The sequence below is a fragment of the Aspergillus mulundensis genome, assembly GCF_003369625.1.
Source record: "Aspergillus mulundensis strain DSM 5745 chromosome Unknown scaffold_22, whole genome shotgun sequence".
Taxonomy (NCBI): domain Eukaryota; kingdom Fungi; phylum Ascomycota; class Eurotiomycetes; order Eurotiales; family Aspergillaceae; genus Aspergillus; species Aspergillus mulundensis.
The window spans coordinates 159275-178907 of record NW_020797910.1 but is presented as its reverse complement, the minus strand read 5'-3'; the positions used below and the strand labels follow the sequence as shown (position 1 = coordinate 178907).

At 39.6% G+C, this 19633-nt stretch overlaps 4 protein-coding genes across 4 annotated transcripts; 3 read left to right on the top strand and 1 right to left on the bottom strand.

Moving 5' to 3' along the window:
• Window positions 1-608: 608 nt before the first annotated feature.
• On the top strand, window positions 609-1457 carry DSM5745_11255 (uncharacterized protein; the record flags this gene model as incomplete). Its single annotated transcript, XM_026753271.1, has 3 exons — window positions 609-668; window positions 727-944; window positions 1004-1457. The coding sequence occupies 3 exons, from the start codon at window positions 609-611 to the stop codon at window positions 1455-1457; spliced, it is 732 nt and encodes a 243-aa protein (XP_026598190.1).
• A 1746-nt stretch (window positions 1458-3203) lies between these two features.
• DSM5745_11254 (uncharacterized protein) lies at window positions 3204-4807 on the bottom strand (the record flags this gene model as incomplete). Its single annotated transcript, XM_026753270.1, has 3 exons — window positions 3204-4362; window positions 4415-4518; window positions 4577-4807. 3 exons carry the CDS (start codon window positions 4805-4807, stop codon window positions 3204-3206), a joined length of 1494 nt encoding a protein of 497 aa, XP_026598189.1.
• A 1501-nt stretch (window positions 4808-6308) lies between these two features.
• DSM5745_11253 (uncharacterized protein) lies at window positions 6309-8354 on the top strand (the record flags this gene model as incomplete). The annotated part of the gene is made up of 5 exons (XM_026753269.1): window positions 6309-6472; window positions 6527-6756; window positions 6806-7162; window positions 7214-7881; window positions 7935-8354. The coding sequence occupies 5 exons, from the start codon at window positions 6309-6311 to the stop codon at window positions 8352-8354; spliced, it is 1839 nt and encodes a 612-aa protein (XP_026598188.1).
• Window positions 8355-10243: 1889 nt separating this feature from the next.
• Window positions 10244-12001, top strand: DSM5745_11252 (cytochrome P450; the record flags this gene model as incomplete). Its single annotated transcript, XM_026753268.1, has 6 exons — window positions 10244-10451; window positions 10501-10586; window positions 10642-11406; window positions 11459-11560; window positions 11612-11740; window positions 11795-12001. The coding sequence occupies 6 exons, from the start codon at window positions 10244-10246 to the stop codon at window positions 11999-12001; spliced, it is 1497 nt and encodes a 498-aa protein (XP_026598187.1).
• Between the last annotated feature and the right edge of the window lie 7632 nt (window positions 12002-19633).

Here is a 19633-nt window from a genome sequence, read left to right as displayed (position 1 = left end):
AGCCGTGATACTATTCTTGACGGGCGTCAGGGTTCTGGACTGGAGATTTCCTGTATCAGGCCTTCCTCCGATCCTCGGTAAGCCAAGCACGGAGTTCCTGGTGGTACCCAGTAGCCTGGGACTTGTCTCCAAGGCGCCGAACGTGCGCAGGCTGTTGGGATGATCAATGCGAAGAATCCGGCTGTTCCTCGGGCACCGGGCATTTTTCTCGCACGGTGCTTGGACGCTTTAGCCGCAGTTGTTTATATAATACCGGCTGTGAAAGGCTGCTACTTGTGCGGCTGATAACAAACACCAGGATTGCTCCGTGTCGGGAGGCTATTGGTGGCTATGGCTATAGTATGCGGTGATATTCCAGTATCGCCTTACCTGGACGTGCTATAGGATGCCGTCTTTCAGCTCCAGCAGCCTTACCATCCCACTTAACTTTCCGTGTCTTGCATCAGAAGTCGGATGGAATCTTCGTGAAAAGTAGGTAGAGCGAGATGCGGCCGACCCAGAAAGAACCACGGCTCCCAAGCCCACTCGGGGGACCTCATCTGCTATTCGATGGCTCGTTCATCCTCGAATTCCTACAGCCAGCGCCGGACCTGGATGCGTCCGTTTTGATGCGCGCAACGTACGTCGGTGGGCATGAGTTGACAAAGCGAGGAAAGGATCATCCCCAGGTAGGCCTTTTATCGGTAGAGAGCGAGACCGTGGATCGCGATCAAGTCTGACAGACAGGCCCCTCCGCTGCATCTTCACTTCGCGCAATCCGAGTCCTTCATCGTCGAAGCCGGCGCGGTCGGGACCACCACGACATACGATGTGTTGGACACCATCCATACAGTTGGTCGAAGCCATCTCCAGGGTGTGGCCCGGCCAGGCCTCTCTCCGCCGGTCCCCAGCCAGACAGATGGGGTAACTGAGATCCCACCGTGGCTTCCGCATAAATTCTGGCCGTATGCTGCCTGTCGCCTAGTGATAAACCTTCGGAGAAAATGCTGACTCCATTGCCTAGAGTGGCTCCCGATCATCCATTCTGGTCAACCGACGAGGGTCGAGACTATGAAGCCTCGCTCCCAAATGGCCGAGCCTCGGATACCACGCTCCTGATCTGGGGCCATCCAAGAACGGGAACCGGTTTGTCTACTAGTATCGGCACTCTGACATCGGACTTCCCACCCGATATGGACGCCGCGTTCTTTCTAGCGCTCTTGGTCTCCGTCGATGCCGTCGCGTCTAAGCGCGTTGCCATGACGCCGGCACTGGGAGCGGCGCTGATGTCATTTCAGACGGCGAGCCTGTCATCGATGATTATCGCCCCGACGGCTTGGTGGTTGGGGCCGTTGAGATGGTTGATCCCGTGGTCGGGGCAGAGGGCTCTGGAGGCGGTTCGAAAGTTGTGCGGAGGAAAGAGCGTGGTGGAGGTTGTGGAGGGGATTATTGAGCAGGAAGTTGTCAAGCGGCAGTAGCAATCTGGCTTGGTTCAATGGCCGGCAAGTAATCTAGTAGCTGAGTATCTGAAGCAAATAGGATCTGACTTCAAGTGCTGAACGGACAAATGTTAGAAGCGACGAGATGTGCTTAAGAGGTGTGGGATTCAAACGAAGCAAAGATGAAGCTATCCGGAGTTGGGCTGCAGGCGATAAGCACCCAGATAAGAGATTGATGCCTTGGGCAATAAGGCCAGCAACATCTGTCCAGGTACAGCTGGACGGCCAATGCCAAATGAACAATAAAAAAAGCCGTCAAACCTCCAATAAGGCCCTTAGAGTCTCTGGTGACTGGCAAATAGGTGATGAGCAAGATATATACAGGTACCTTGCGTAGAGAGTGCAGATGGTCAAATCTAAAGTCGATAACCCGGTCATGAGTTGGAAAAACCGGGCATAAATATATAACAGCAGCCTTGGATCGAATGCGCTCCCATTACCAACCAACCAGTAATTCCTACTTTCCGACGAGTAGAGTACACCTGAGCTCAAGATTCCTACTATAATATAACAGTCCTATATACGGGACATCACAAGCTTACTTGGTAGCCATTCCCCCCTACAACCGCATTGCAAAGCACCACCCTGACGCGGTTCGGACCCGGGTCCGTTAAATGACAGCGCAATCATGAAAGGCCGACAGTCAATCATCCATGGGACACCCAACAGTCTCGACCCCCAAGCTCCAAAAACCCGTTCCTGTTACCACGAATGAGCCGTGGCCGTGAGCCAACGTCCCCCTGATATCAGACGAGACTGGCGGGACTAGGACATCTTACAGATCGAAGCCGCCTCGTCTACGGCAGAGTCAATTCAGCACCAGGGCGCAAGCACCTAGTTCCTCGATTTGGCGCCCGGGGCGCGGGTACCACTGGTATGTGCGGCTATACAGAAAAAAGCAGATGATGGATTATCTGATGACCGCCCGTCTTGAACGTTGAGAACCGCACTACACAAACAGACTACATGATCTTCCTCTAGGCGAAGTCATCCTGAGCGTCCCAGCTGAAGCTTACGATCCAGCAAGCGAGCTAAAGCCAAATTGCGCGAAATACGCTGTCGGCGCGGCGATATCGTGGTGCAGCGGGAGACATTGCATGCGCGAGTTGTCTAGTCTTGGTCGCTTCGTTATGCTGGCTAATAAAACCCCGCTGCGCTTATGTGGGAAAATCCTCGAAAACAGAGTGGGTGCGGTATGTCGGGATCAGGCTTCGCGCTGAGCCGGTTGTGGTTGCTGTGACTGGGGAAGAGAAGCACATTTTGCCGGATGTTTGGCATGCAAACGATTAAGCAAGGACTGTCTACAATGGCGGAGCTGGCCATGCCTTAATGTGAAAGCATGAATACTCGGAGATTGCAGTGTTCTGAAGGATGGGAATGACTGGGTTCGGAGTTCGGACATGAAACAATTGGACGGTTGAGATTTTCTGCTTGATGCAAGACCGAGAGCAGGATATACGAACTCAGCCACCTTGCTATCGGCCGAGTTGGCAACATATCTCGGGTTGATTGCGCCGCGTGGAAAACACCACTTAGGAAAGCAGAGTTATCGGCATCATTTGCGATTACAACCCCCGTCTCTGAGTGCGATAGCAATGGCATAAGATATTCGATGCAGCGGGACCAAGGAGACGAGTCACATTTAAGCGCGCCAGAACAGGCCATTTCGTCCACAATTTACTAAAGATAAATCTCTTGCAATGTACCCCCGCTACCAACGCACCTCTAGTACGCATAGAACACTCCATCCTCACCACGTGCAAGAGCTCCGCGGCGGATCTTCCTATTCGTAGCCTGCAACCACCACCGTAGAGCCCAGGCACTTGCGATGGTAGCTGCACCAAACGCAGCGTTGCTGGACATCGCAATGAGATACCTCGGTCCATCGGTGTCTGGATAGAGGTACGCGGTGTAGATGTACGAGGCGTTGGCAACAACGTTAACAACAGATAAAGAGGCAGCTTTCTTCTCCGGCGTCTGACCAAGAGTCGCGGAAACCCAGCCGAGAATCACCGAGTTGACAGCGTACGCACCGCTCGTGAAGAGGAAGCAGCAGAGGTATCTTGCGGCTGTATTCATGGTAGCACAGGAGATGACGAACGCGATGACAGCAATTCCCATCGTCACCGTAATATGCCACGTTCGCTCGTTCCATTTGCCGGACGTGATGCCCACGATGACGCCGACGACGCCGGAAACAAGGTATGGTGGACAGGTCAGGGCCAGGGTAATAGTCGAGTTAAAGCCAAGGCTCCCAATGACAGTGGGGAAGAAGTTGTTGAAGCTGCACGCGGAGAGATGCATGTTTTGCATGAATGCGAGAAGGTATAAGCGCGGGTCGCGACAGGCTTCTTTCAGACCAGCCAAGACTCCCTTGGAGTTTTCGCCGCCGACGGTATCTGCTAGAATCCGGGCATGAGCTAGCTCCCGCTCTTCAGGCGTGAGCCAGCGGGTTGTAAGGGGGTGGTCTGGGAGCATGAGAAGCCCCAACATTGCAACACCAAATGTCACAACTCCCTCAATGATGAAGAGCCACTGCCACCCTTTCAGGCCATGATTCCCATCAAGTGTCTCGAATGTCGCCAGAGCAATGAGACCAGACATAGCTGTCGCGACGATATTCCCGGAGTATAAGATGGAAATGCGGAGTGCGATCTCTTTGCGAGTGTAGAAGAGGGACAGGAGGAAAAGTGCGCCAGGGTAGAACGGGGCTTCCGTGATGCCGAGGAAGAAGCGAACCATGACCAGCCCGGTATAATTCTTCGTGAGCGCAGTGCAGGCGGATACAACGGCCCAACTGCCCATGCAGACACTCATATAGACAGACGCTCGCACTTTTCCGGAAGACATGAGCATGTTGGAAGGAATTTGCATGAGGAGGTATCTAACAAGAGCCCGTCAGATGATGGAACCACAAGAATAAGCAAATGACGTACCCAACAAAAAGGATCGATATGCAGGTATTGTACTGTGTGCCATGCAGACCAAGGTCTTCTTCGAGCCCATTGAGACGTGCGCTTGCGATGGCGTTGCGGTCGACCTAGGAGTAAAGGCAATGTTAGTCCAAGGTCAAGGACATCGAAGAAGGGTGGACTCACGTAGTTCAGAAAATACATAGCCCAGACAATCGGCATCATCCTCATATCAAGTTTCCGGACCAACTTGATTTCCCTGGGATCTGTCTTTGCAACAGCACCGGAGTAGTCACCTCGAGTTTTGGAGACTTTCTCATCATTGAACATGGATGGGTTCGCGTGTTCCAGGAAAGACTCGGCATGTTTCTCGTTCAATTTAGAGTTCTCCGGACAGTTGACGTTCTTCTCAGACATGATTCCGGCAAGGGAAGTTTGAAATTGAAGATGAAGGAAGAGGCAGAAGGATAATAAGAGGGAGGCTGGAGGCCTGAATTTGAGAGCAAAACTGCTGCTCTTTTATACCCGAACCCTGCCAGCCAAGGATGGCCTTGCGGTCAAGCATCCCCAAGCCGGCACGTTGAATTCTTGTTCCCCCGTCGGGGAAGCCAATTGGATTCTCCAGATACCAGACTTGATCGTGCCATTCCCAGATATGTCCAACTCGGGTGCCGTGCCCGTTGGAGACGTCCATAGTGGCCCAGTGGGACGCGGGCTATTCAACCCCGTGGGGACAAAATCCGGGGTGAGAATCTCCGACCCTACGCGACTCCACGATGGGGAATCCCCACAGCATCCATCATAAGCGGTACGCTGCATCAGATAGCGATCAGTATTGGCGATAATATACAGTGTCCGGCAGGGTAGAATGTACCAGATCATGAACGGGCAAGCTTGTGGCAATCGCGCCACTTATCAAGCGGGTACTGAGTGAAGGACAGCGAACGAGAAACATGCGATTGTCTCGGTGTTGGCGTCGCAGGCACCTAGCGCCGCCGTCAAATCAACCCCACTGTTCTACCAGCCCAAAGTCCCTAGAGAGAAGCCATTTTCCCCGGACATAGACAAGTCCGGAAGGAATGGCATCTGCTTGGCAGTGCGAGGTGACATTGAGGAACGCGGTGCTTTGACCTCAGGGAAAGAAGAGTGATAAGCGATGCTTGGTACGAAAAAAAGCCTTGGGAGAGGACATGAATCAAGCAGGAGACATGATTGGCGTGGAATCAGAAGCAGAGAAGGTGATGATATCTGATGTGCTCTGTCTGATGGAGCGAGAGGGAAAACAAAACTTCGGAGAGGAGAAAGAAAATGCGGGGAATGGAATAGCTGGCTGGCGGCCATGCACAATTATGTTTTAGGTATGCAACACAGCAACATAATTATGCATAAGTCTCGATGAGCAACAGCCCCAGTGCTTGACCACAGTTTACCCAGCCATGGAAATGCTTAGACCAGGTTCAGATGTAGATGGAAGGTACTTAATCAGGAAAATACGTTCCAATTCAACTCGGTTTGTTGTCAGGTTGCTTGCTGCACTTAAGAGAGAATCTTGTGTTGTTGTGAGAAAGAGGCTGATGTCGGACGCTCCAAAGGCCTGATCAAATGAATCATATTATTGTCTAGAAATGAATCGTCTATCGCTGTTTTCAAGTTCAGTGGCTTTTCAATTCGCCTTCTGATCAGTGACTCCATGTTGAGAGAATCTACCGATGTATCTGCATTCCGCATGTCCTTTTCAAAATTGTGCAGCTCCGATTTCCTGATATGGAACTTTGTCCCTGGGCGAGGACGCTGAGTCAGCACTGTGTAGCTGCACAACTCTCATCTTTCTTGGGTAGACAACACAAAGTTCCTGACACACACCCCTAACTATCTTCCACCGTCTTCCACCTACCACGTCGCCGGCTTCTCAGTCAGCATGGAACGGCAGAAGCAAGCTCGCGCTGCGATTAGGACCGCTATCCGCACCGAAATACAACGCCTGCATCAGCGCAACCAGCGTATCGATCGTGCGGCCATCAAGGCAAAATACATTGCCAAGAGGCCGGAGTTTGCAGCCTCGATCCGTGCCACGGTTGATGAGTTAGTACCCCTGATTAACTCTCTGGACGGTACGATGTTCTGACACTGAAGCAGCAACACTGCAAATCTTCTGAGAACCAGCCGCCCGCCCCCTCCAGCTGTTGTCAGACCCGCCTCCTCGGAGTCTGATGAGCTTACCAGCGATGATTCCAGCAATGAATCCAGCGAGGAAGGCTATGATGGGACTTCCACTGAAAGTTCTGAGGATGAGTCGGACGACAACTCGCAGGAAAATTCTGCCAGCACAGACGAATCTGAGCCTGCTGAAAATGCTCTTCTTCAAGGTACAGCTACACACGATGTGTTGTGTCAAGCCGTTGCTAATGGAAATAGACTTCAAGGACGACCTTGCCAACGGAATTGATATGATGAAGCATATGACCGTATCCGAAATGCCGTCTTTGACGCAGCAGCAGCAGCTTCTGAGCTCTGACGATGAAGACGAGGGCGTGGCGAGCATCCCAGCGTCGGGTAACCTGGACCATTCTGTTTTGGTGTCTGCTATGCTAGAAAGCAAGGGGTACAAAATGCCTCCTCAGTGTGGACTGCTCGGGAAGCTCCGCCCAGCAATCAACGAATCGAATGGAAACGCGGATCCTCGAGTTGTATTGAACACCAATGTCCCATTTTCAGCGTTTATCTGCGGACTTCAAGGGAGTGGGAAATCTCACACTACGTCTTGCATTATTGGTACACAAAATTCCCGCTCTAATCATCTGCTCATGCTAATCCCCAACGCAGAGAATTGCTCCATGACGATGCCAATGTTGGGCAATCTGAAACGCTCAGTTTCAACCCTGGTCCTCCACTTCAACGAGTACAGCTCGAACATCAACACACAACCCAGTGAAGCGGCATTCCTAGCGTCAATACTCCCTCAGTACAAGTCGCAAGCGAAACCCATCCCCTTGCGTATTCTCGTTTCGCCCACGAACCTCCACAATCTCTCCAAAATGTACTCACAGATCCCGAACGTGCAAGTCCGTCCATTTAAAATCCATCCTGGTCATTTGAACATTAGCATGATGCTTTCGCTCATGTCCATGTCCGAAGGTAGCAGCATGCCGCTTTATATGGGGCAGGTGCTCAAAGTACTGCGAGAGATGGCGATGGAGAGCGGAGGGCAGTTCAAGTACACCGAGTTCCGCGGGCGCCTTGACGATCTGAAACTGGACCGAACCCAGACGCCTTTCTTAGCACAGAGACTGGACCTTCTTGATTCCTACCTTGACCTCCGCGGCGCCTCTACCGGTGACTACTTTACTGACGGTGGTGTCACCATTCTCGACTTGTCCTGCCCATTTGTTGACCAGGGTACGGCCTGCATCTTGTTCAAGATTGCGATTGATCTATTCCTTTACGCGCATCCGTCGCGTGGCAAGATGATCGTTGCGGATGAAGCTCACAAGGTAAGAACACATCTCTTGAAAAAAGTACCAGCCTAACTCGTCCGCTCCCATAGTACATGACCGATACCCCAGCCGCGAAAGAGCTCACCGAGACCTTCCTGACCATCATCCGCCAGCAGCGCCACCTCGGCGTCCGCACCGTCATCTCAACACAGGAGCCCACCATCTCTCCCCGTCTCATCGATCTGTGCTCAATGACCATCATCCACCGCTTCACCAGCCCGAAGTGGTACGAGACTATCCGCAGCCACCTCCCGATCGAGAAAGTCAACGACAATAACGAACACGGCATACCCGACGGCCTTTACCGCATCGCGAGCCTTCGCACAGGCGAGGCGATTGTTTTCGCGCCCTCTGCTCAGCTTGTTGACGGGGACGGCGTGTCACTGGATACCAAACACCGCACATTCAGACTGGCCGTTCGCAAGCGCATTACCTGGGACGGAGGCCGCACCATCCTGTCCATCCGCTAATGGCATCATCCCGCGTCATGGAACTTTACGCTTAGACTTCTTTGGGATTTTTGATCTTGCTGGACGCATTCTGGCAGTTCCAATGTCGAAAACCCCTTTCGACCCTGGTCCAACACTTCTTGTTGCCATTTGGAGAAGCCATCAAGAACAGCATTTGGACGTGAATCTCTGATGACAACTATGAAGAAGCATGTATGAGTTATGATTTATCTGACCTGATGGCCGCATGTAAAATAGGAGGAGCTGTCGATAGATGACACACTAGACCTAGAATCTAGACTAGCAATTGTGTACTGAGAATCTAATGTCTGTCAGTTTCATTATCCTTCCGTCTGGAATTCTATCAACGAGGCCGTTACCAAGTTCCACGCGCCCTTTTGCAGGCGGGGTATTGTTGCGGGACATAACGAGAAGTGGGAGTAAGCCCGTTTGTTTTCCTAGCTCTCCTCCGTCGCCCACTTCTCCGACAAACACAACACACCAACTGAGACCCTCAAAATCTCAGCACGAAGAGACAATGTAATCTCGCTGTTCTGCCTGGTCAATAAGCAAGCTAACATACTCACAGGCCCGGCGCCCTATCTCAAACCCTCCCCAAACGGTGACGGCGATCGCAATTCACCCCTTCCCTCCTTGCTTCCTCCCCTCAAAGTCCCGCCCACCGGCCCAACACCGAGTTATTCAGCGTCCCATGATGGATATCAAAGTCGCTTTCTATACACCACATCTCAGGCTTAAAAAGGCGCAAGCCTCTTATCGAAGCTCTCACGCTACTTCGACTTCGATCTTTCCAACGCGGCTGCACTGGGTTGTGTCTGCCATGGATTGCAAAACGCAAGGGATTATAGTATCTAGACTAGATCTTGGCTTGAAGCCTTTCTGACCTCGTCTACATTGGTTGGAACAGCGGAGTTGATACCTACTTCACTCGTGACAGTGCAGAGAACCTTGAGGGGTTGGGCTCTCGGAATAACTTCGTTTACCGGAGTTTCGAACGGCCTGAATTACGGCTTGGAAAATTGCAACACCCTTGCTGGTATGCTCACCATGTATGCTCTGCATGTCGCTGCGTCCCGTTTCGCCCTGAAGGACTCGTATCCTCTCTGCGCAGAGAAAGGCAGGCCTCGTGGTCTTGTCAATTTTTAGTGCGCTTATGCCAACTCTGAGTACTTGTCTTCCCTTCCCCGCCTAGTTGGGCGACTTGGCTGATGGATAGCTTTATGGAGACCAGATGTAGAGCGATGTTGAAGTCCAACGCCACCAGAACATGTTGACCAAATGTCAAGGGGCCACTCGCGCGCTCGGAACCAAGTGTGAGGGATCTCGTCGGCTGCAATTTAGTGTTTTTTTCGCCAATATGCCTTCTCTCTCACTCATGGGGCGCTGCACTGCGCATGCTAGCGGGCTATGCCTGGTTGGGTACCTTGTGGCGGACGCTAGGGTCTTATCTCATTCTCACCATGCAGCCTTGTCACCACTTATTAGTTGGATCAAGGAATTTGCTACGGCAAACAACAGAAATGTCGCACCTTGTCAGTCAGATTCCATTCCTCTGCACCTCACCACGTATTCTCGGGCAGCGACGCAATATTAACGGAGACACCCCATGGAAAAGTGGCATCGTTGCACCTGTACCTAAACAATCCACCTAACCCATCTCAGGCATCCACTGCAGCTGTCACCCGCATGTGCGTCTCTAGCCGCGAGCTAGAACAGGCCGACAAGAAACGATCGATTTCCTAGCCCTTAGGCCCGGGATTACAAAGGGCTGATCCAATGTTATCATCGCTCATTGTCACCTTGCATAATAGATAAACCCCCGTGGCTCGCAATTTCGAGAATCGCGGGGAAATCGAGAAACCCCGAATCTCTAAAGCACGCATTTCGTCATGGCCCTGGTTCTTTCCCTGGATCTGGCAACTGTCTTGAGCATCGCTGCTCTTTATCTGTGTAGCACCCTTCTTCTGCGACGATTTTGGTCCCCGCTCAGCGATATACCGGGCCCGTTTCTTGCCTCCTTCACTCGACTGTGGCATATCATTCGCATATTTGCTGGCGACATCAATACGCGGAGCATTGAGGAACACGAAAGGCATGGTAGGTCAAGACATGTTCTTGTTCTCACAATGCGCCCTAACCTGGATAGGACCTTTCGTTCGCATCGCGCATGATGAAGTTAGCGTTTGCCATCCCGATGCCATACGCAGCGTGCTCTTGGATCCAATTCCCAAGGTACGCAAGCAATTCCCTCTCGCTTCGGAGGCATTGCACTGACGCGCTGCGATAGGCACCATGGTACAAAGTCCTGGCTCTCCCTGACAGCAGATTTCAAACTCCAATGTCAACAACGGATCCTAAACGGCGTGTTGAATTAGCGAAGAATGTCGCTTCGGCGTATACTCTATCGAACGTCATGAAGTCGGAAACGTATATCAATGCCATGGTTGAATTGATGCTAGACAGATTCGACCAGTTTTCTGAAACTCAAGAGCTGGTAGAGTTTGATAAATGGTTCAACTATCTCGCCTTCGATATTGGCGGCGAAGTTGTTTTCTCCCAGCGATTCGGCTTTCTCGAGAGCGGCACAGACATCGGCGGCGCGATCGCCAATAACCGCAGCCTGAACGCTTATATCGTGGCTGCAGGCTACTTCCAATGGCTGCACAATCTCACCCTGGGCAACCCGTTGCTCTCCAAACTGAACCTTCTACCAAACAACCACGTCTTCGATACCGCCATGGCAGCCCTTCGCCGACGGGAAGCAAATCCAGATGCACGCAACGACATGGTAGAGCACTGGAAGCGGACAATGAGAGAGCATCCGGACCGAATGACAATTATTGACTTCCAAGCTGCAGCCACCGGCACAATCGGCGCTGCAGCAGATACCGTCAGTGCCGCTCTACAGTCGTTTGTGTATCACATGCTGCGGAAGCCGCAGCATCTAGACAAGCTACGCGCTGAGATTGCCGACGAACGAGCGCAAGGCCGATGTAATGATCCGATTGTGTCCTTCGCCCATGCTAAGAACATGGAGTATCTTCAAGCCTGTGTACGTTGCGATTTCGCCTTCCCTGCACGGGTTCTCGCTAAGATTACCATAGATCAAAGAATCGCTGCGCATCTTCGCCCCAGTCCCATTTGGCCTTGCTCGAGTCGCGCCAAAAGGCGGATTGAAGATTGGCGACCGTTTCTTTCCTGAAGGTGTACGTTCATAACCCATCCACTTCTTGACCTCTTAGCTGACAAGGTCAAAGACAAAGCTGAGCGTCAACCCCTGGGTTATCCATCACTGCAAGGAGCTCTTCGGACCAGATGCGAAAGAGTACAACCCTGATCGATGGCTCGGGGACAAGGCAAAAGCCATTGACAAATACTTCATGCCGGTATGCTCTCCCCCTTTCCAGGAAGAGTACTAGGTCGCCTAACTCCTGTCGCAGTTCGGACAAGGCTACAACTCGTGCCCAGGGCGCCATCTCGCGACCATTGAGCTCTCGAAGACCATCGCGACACTTGTCCGAGACTATGATTTCCGCCAACAAGATCCAAGCCAGACCTGGAAATACGTGGCGTACTTCACTGCGGTGCCATACGGCTGGCCTTGTTATATCTCAAAAAGGACCGACGGTCTTCGCGTGGCACAGTAGCAACATATGCTGAGTGCTTGGGGTTCGAATCCACTGACGGCCTGTTGAAATGGCAGTTGTTCTCTTTTCCTTCGTCATGTGTCATTACCGTAGTCTATTGCGTTCGATTTCGCCTACTTTGAACGTCACCCGCCCCCAAGAACAAGAAAAAACAAACAAAAAAAAACAAAAGCTGAGTCCAAATTTGAAGCACTCAGCACAAGGTCTACCTACAACTTGCTACCCAGCGATCGCCTGGTTCAGCCGTGAATGCATGTTGAGCTTCTTCAAACATCCTAGCTACAGCGCCTGTGCATAGCGAGATGGTCAACTGAAACTAGGGTTCTGTCACCAAAGCAGAGGACGGATTGACCGCGCCTTTAATCTCGCGAGTCAGTCCCAGGGCCAGCGGCCCACTGCCCGCGTACGGAGGCCTAAAAAGACACTTGGGAAAAAACTCCATACCTTGCTAAGACCCCATACCGCTTTACCTACTGCTTTTTATATATATTTTAAAAAGATTTTTACCTTTTATATAGCTAGGTTATTATATAATTTTTAAAGCTATTATTATAGGCTAGCTAGCTATTAATTTTAAGTTATATAAGTAAAAAATTATAAATTTTTTTAAAATTAATACTTTTATTAAAAATATTACTTTATATATAGCTAATAAATATTATATTAAAATTATTAATTATATAATTAAGGCATGCCTTAATAATTAAAATATTAAATAAAATATTTTTTTTAAATAATAATTAAGCCCTTTATACTTATATTAAGGTTTTAATATATAAAGTTAGCCTTTATAAAGCTAATTTTTTTAAAGTTTTTTATTTTAAAAGGTTTAAAATTTTAGCCTATATACTAAAATATATTTATATTAAGCTTAAAATATTATACTTAATAAAAAATTTAATTTATTTTTAAAAATTAGTTAATAAAGTTATAAAAACTTTTTATATAAAGCTTGCCTTTAGCTAAATTAAAGGTTATAAATAAAAATACTAGTAACTTATTTTTAAAATAAGAAATTATTAATTAAAAAGTATAAATAATTAAAAATATATATATTTTTTTTACTAACCTTTTTACTTTTTTATACTAACTTTATATAAAAATTAGCTTTTTATAATATATAAATAGCTAGTACCTATAGTTATATAAAAATACTTATAAAACCTTTAATATTATTAAAAAGCTTATATTATACCTAGGCTAAATTTTATTTAATTTATTAATAATTATTTTAAGCTAGCTTTATATAATATTAAGATTTATATAATTATTAATACTTACTTTTAGTATATTATTTAAATTTATATAGGTATTAACTTTTATATAGCTATAAGTATACTTAGGTAATATTTAAATATATTTTAAGTTATTAAAAGGCAGCCGCGCTTTATATAATTTAATTAAAAAAATAGTTTTTTTAGTAAAGGCCTAGTATAAGCTTTAATAGTTATATTATTTTAATATTTTTATTAAAAAATATTATTTATATAAAATTAGTATTATAAACTAATAAATTAAAATATAATAAGGGTAGTTAACCCGCGGGGTGCTTTTTTATTATTAAGTAGGTTTTTATATAATAGCTTTAATACTAAATTAACTATACTAATAAAAATACTTTTAAAACCTTATATAAAATAAGCATTTTTTTTAAAATATTTTAACTAATTAAATAACCCTATATATTATTTATATACTTATTATTTTTATTTAGGTTACCTTTTTTATATAAACCTGGAATAACTATAATATTTAAAAGTAATAAAACTAGCTATACTTTATTACTAGTATACCTTTTATTAATTATTATGCCCTAAAAGCTGGCATATAAAATTATAAAATTAAGTTTAATTTAAAGCTTTTTAAGTTATTATAAAAAAATATACAGGCTTAGGGTAAGTATTATTTTAAAAATAATTTAATTTTAATTAATATTTATATACTAGATTTTAATAAGTATTTACTAGCTAAAACTTATGCTTAAACTTATATAAAGCTTTTAAAGCTTAGTTTTAATTTTAAAAACCCTTTATAAAGTATTAAAAATAATAAAAATTATTTATTTATTTTTTTTATATAATTTACCTTGCCCTTTAAGTTAAAATTAAGGCTTATATTAAAAGTAAGCTTAAGCCTAAGCTTAAGCTTTTTAAAAAGCCTACTAGTATATTTAACTAGGATTTATAATTTATTTTAAATATAGTAAAAAAGGTAAAGTATAATAAAAAACCTAGTAAAATTAATAATATACTTACTTAATTTAACCTAACCTTATTTATAAATTTTTATATAAAGGTAAAAAAAGGTTAAAAAAAAAACTTTTTTATATATAATTTTTTAAAATACCTTTATTAAAATTTTACCTTAAAATTAAATAACCTTATAATAATATATTAGGCTATAAAGTATACCTTACTTATAATAAGCCTTTACCTTTTTTATAAGCTTATATACCTTTAACTTTATAAACTAGTATAAGTATTAATTTTATAATTATTAAAAATAATACTTTTACTTTTTTTTAAACTTTTACTTTTTTTTAAAAGGCCTAATAAGTTTTTACTACCTTACCTAAAAAAAAGTTACCTTAAAAATAATTTTTTTATTATAACTATATAAATAAAGTAAAGGATTATTAATAAAATTTTATTATTTATATATTTTAAATTTAAATTTTATTAAATAAAACCTATTATAAAGTTAAATTTTACTATTTTATATAAAAAAAGTAAATAAAATCTAAAAGCCTATATTTTATAATTATATTAATATATTTAATTAATTTTTAAAATTTAATTTTATTAATTTAATAAGCTGCTTTATTTAAAAATCCTATTTATTATATTTTTTTATATAGTTTTATTATACAAGGACTTTATTAACTACTTTTTAATTAAAAAAATAAAAAAGGATTTATACTAAGTTTAGCTAAATAATAAACTACGCCTTGCTAGTACTATTAATTATTTAGTTATATTTTATTTATTTTTAAAACACGTATAATAAACCATAATAAGTAAAAAATATTATTAATTTATATAAGGGTTTATTAGGCAAGAAAAATAACTTAATTTTTATAATTATTATTTTAAATTTAGCTTAATTTATACCTAAGCTAAAGTAAAAAACTCCTAGAAAGTTAAAGTTTACTAAAAAAAAGGTAATTATATAAAAACTAAGAATTAAAATTAAGTTAATTATATAAAAGCTTAAAAAGGCTAAGCCTAAGGTTAAAATAAAGCCTAAAATTAAAATAAAGCCTAAGGCTAAGGTAAAGGTAGTTATATAAGCTTTTAAAAAGTATTTAATTTTTTTTTTTAAAAAATATAAACAAGTAAAGTATTAAAAAAAAATACTAACTTTTTTAATTTAGCAAACCTTTTTATATAAAAAGGGTAAGAAAAAAATAAAAAAAATAAAAAGAATAAAAAAAAAATAAGAAAAATAGTATTACTTATTATATAAAAAGGTATTATTAAATTTAACTTAAGGATGTTAAGCGCTTTATAAAGTTTAGGATTTTTATTTAAAAAATAAATTTATTTTATATAAAGGTTTTAACGCCTTATTAATTTTACTTATTTTACTATTTTTAATATTTTATATAAAGGCCTTAATACCTTATTAATTTTACTTGCTTTATTATTTTTAATATTTTATATAAAGGCCTTAATGCCTTGTTAATTTATTTTATATAAAGGCCTTAATACCTTATTAATTTTACTTATTATATAAATTAATAAAATTATTATTTATTTTAATTATTATTTTAGGGTTTTATTTTTTATTTTTATATAAAAAATTAAATGCCTGCTTTAAGAAGTTAGGCTTAGGGTTTTTATATAAAGCTTATAATATAAAATACTTAATATTTAAGTTACTAGTAAATTTATAACTTTAGGCTTAATTTTACTTTTATATAAAAGTAAGTTTAAGTTTATAGTATTATTATTTAAGCCTTTATATAAAAGTAAAATTAAGCCTGAAGTTATAAGTATAGCTTTTATATATATAAAATATATAAAAATAAGTATGGCCTTTATATAAAAGTAAGTATAACCTTATATAAAGGTAAGTATAGCCTGGTAAAGCTTTAATAAGCTTATAAAATACTTAGTATTTAAGTTACTAGTAAAATTTATAACTTTAGGCTTAATTTTAGCCTTAATACCTAAATAATAATATTATAAATTTAAACTTATTTTTATATAAAAGTAAAATTAAGCTTAAAGTTATAAACTTTACTAGTAAAGCTTTAATAGGCTTATAAAATACTTAATATTTAAGTTACTAGTAAAATTTATAACTTTAGGCTTAATTTTATTTTTATATAAAGGTAAGTATAGCCTTATATAAAGGTAAAATTAAGCCTAAAGTTATAAATCTTATTAATAAAGCTTTTTATAACTTTACACTTAATTTTACCTTTATATAAAGGCTAAATAATAATATTATAAACCTAAACTTACCTTTATATATAAACTCCAGGCCTTTATATAAAAATAAGTTTAGATTTATAGTATTATTATTTAGGCACTAAAAGTTATTTTTTAAATTATTTATTTTTAAAAATAGTTAGTATTATATAAAAATTTTTTTTTGCATACCTTGCCTTGTAAAATACTTAATATTTAAGTTACTAGTAAAATTTATAACTTTAAGCTTAATTTTAGCCTTTATATAAAGGCTAAAAGTTATTTAACCTTTATATAAAGGCTAGGAATTAAAAATAAAGTTGCTTTTATATAAAGGTTTGTAAGACCGACAAGTCTTAAAGATCTCTACTAATAATAAAGATATTGACAAAGAAATCTAACTAATAAAAATAAAGTATTCTAAACCCCGTTAAATAATACTAAAAAAGTTACTTAAAAATTTAAAAAGAAGGCTAGCCTTAAGGCCACCTTTATAAATTTTTAAGTTATACTTAAGCTATTTCTAATTAAAAAGTAAATATAAATTTAAATACTTTACGCATGAATTTTTACTCTAGCTTATACTTAAGGCCTACCCTAGTCTTACTTAATTAGTAACTAAAATTTTAAATACTAATAACCTAGTTAAGTTATATAGCCTAATATAATAATAAAATATACCAAGCCTTGGCAGCCTAAGGCTAAAGCTTAGGTTACTTAAGGTATTAACTTTAAATTAATAGTAAATTAGCTTTAATAATATTAAATAAAAAAATATTAGTTTTAATAATTTTTTTTTTCTTAATTAAAGGGTTGTCCGCGACCCGCCGCTAAATTAAAAAAAAATAATAATAAAACACTATTATTATTATTAATATTAATATTAAACATAGCTTTATTATTACTATTTTTAACTTTATTAAAGTATTATTTAACACATTAAATTTAGTATTTTATTTTTATTATTTATAGCGTTTTAAATAAAATATAATATTTATTTATAACTAAAAGGAAAAAGGCGGTGTTTTAATAATACTTAGTATAAAAGCATAAATTATAGCATAGTTTATAGTTTTATAAACTTTTAAACTTATTAAACTTTTTACTAAATAAAAAGTCGCCCTTTTTTTATTATAGCTAAAAAAAAAGCCCTTTTAGGCACTACCCTAGCTTTTTAGCAAGTAAAAAAAAAGCGCCTGGTTATAACTATAATAATTTAAAATACCCTTACTTTTACCTTTTATACTCCTACTATAGTATAATTATAAAACCCCTTTAGTATAATATTTTTACTAACTTTAAAAGCCCTTGGTATTTTTAATCTTTTTTTTACCCTTATTCCCCTTTAGGTTTAAAAACTTTAATTTTAATTAATTCTTAGGCAGTAATAATGCTAGTAATAACTAGTATAATTTATATTTAATAAGTGCCTTTAAAATATATAGCAAGGTTATAAGTAATAATTTAATAAGTTTTTTTTATTTTAATAACTACTAACCAGCGGCGCTTTACTAGCGCTTTATTAAATATATTAACTTTTAATTTATAATAACTATTTTATTATTTAATTATAGCTCCTGTGCCCTTTAGCTTACCTTTCCTTGCTTTGCCTAGTATTATACTAGCCTTTATTTTTATTAATACCCTTACTATAGGTTTTATACTACCGCCCCCTTAGGCTTTTTTTTTTTAACCTTTAGCCTTTTTTTTTTTATAAGTACTTTTTATTTTTAACTGGTTTACTAGTAAAATAGCTTTAATATAAATATTAGCTAATAAAAAATAAATCTGCTTGCAGTGCGTAAAGTATATTTAGGCATGTAAAAATAATAGGTTAATTAATAGCCTTAATAACTATATTTATTTAGCCCCTAGGTATAATTACTTTTATTATATTTATAATAAGGGCACTTGCCTTCCCCTATTATTTTATATAAAAAAAAATATTACCTTTTTATAATAAATAAACCCTGGTAATTATAATAAATATTTTTATTATTAAAACATGTTTACTTACTAGGTTAAACTAATAATAAAAGCCTATAAAAAGAAAATAAGCCCCAAGGTCCGTGTAATAAAGGTTTTAGCTTTAGTTATTTAAAAGCTTATTTAATTTTTTTGGCTTGCTGCCGGACAGCCCCCGGCCTATTTTAATAATAGTTAGGATAATTACTAGTTTATAAATATTTTTTTATTAAAAAACAAGCTTATTACACCTTTTTTTTAAAAAATACTAGGTATAAAAAAAAAATACCTAGAAAGGCCCTTGCTCCTGCTCCTAATATTAAATAATAGTTTTTTATTATAGCCTTTACCGCGTAATTAATTATTATTTTTTTTTTTTAAAAAAAATAAAAGATTATTTTTTTTTTTAATACTTTAACTTTAATATAAATATAGTTCTTTATTTTAAATTATAATTTAAAATAAGTTTTAATACCAAGCCGGCGGTAATCTAGCTATAGTTTATTAAACCTTAAAACCTTATAAAAAAATAAAAAAGGTAACTACTTTACTTATAGCCTTGGGTATAATTTTAAAATTTTATAAAATAAAAAATTTTACACCCCTTTAAAGCCATAAATAACTAGTAATAATTAGGTGGCGGTTTAATAATTTTTTAATAATACTAGCGGTTTATTAAACCTTAAAACCTAGTAAAAAAAAAAGGTATTTAACTTAATAAGGTTATTACCTTTTTTTTTAAACTAGTAGTAAATTAGTGTTATTATAGCTAGTTTCTTATAATTTACTAGGGCTTCCTGTGCATGCTTAAGATTAAAAAGTAGTTTTTATAAATTTTTATAATTAGGCTAGCTCTTTTACTTAATAAGAAATTTATTATATTTATAAATTTATTATTTTTTAAAAATAGCCTTAACTTCCTATTCTTTCTTTTTATTAACTAACTTTGCAGTTAGTAGTTACTTTTTTTCCTGCTTAGGCTTATCTTGCTATATAAATAGCTTTAAAAAAAATATAAAATATTAAATAAATCTTTAATTAACTATATATACTAGTAAGCCAGAGCTAATATACCTGCTTTTTAATAATAAATTTAATTTTAAAGGGTTTATTATACTTTAGGTTAAGTTTTTTACTTAAATATATTAATTTAATATTTTTTAAAAACACTAAAACATTGTTTTTAACCTTAAATTTTACTAAATAATATTTTTAATTATAGTAAAGTACCTGCTTTTTTTATGCCTTATTT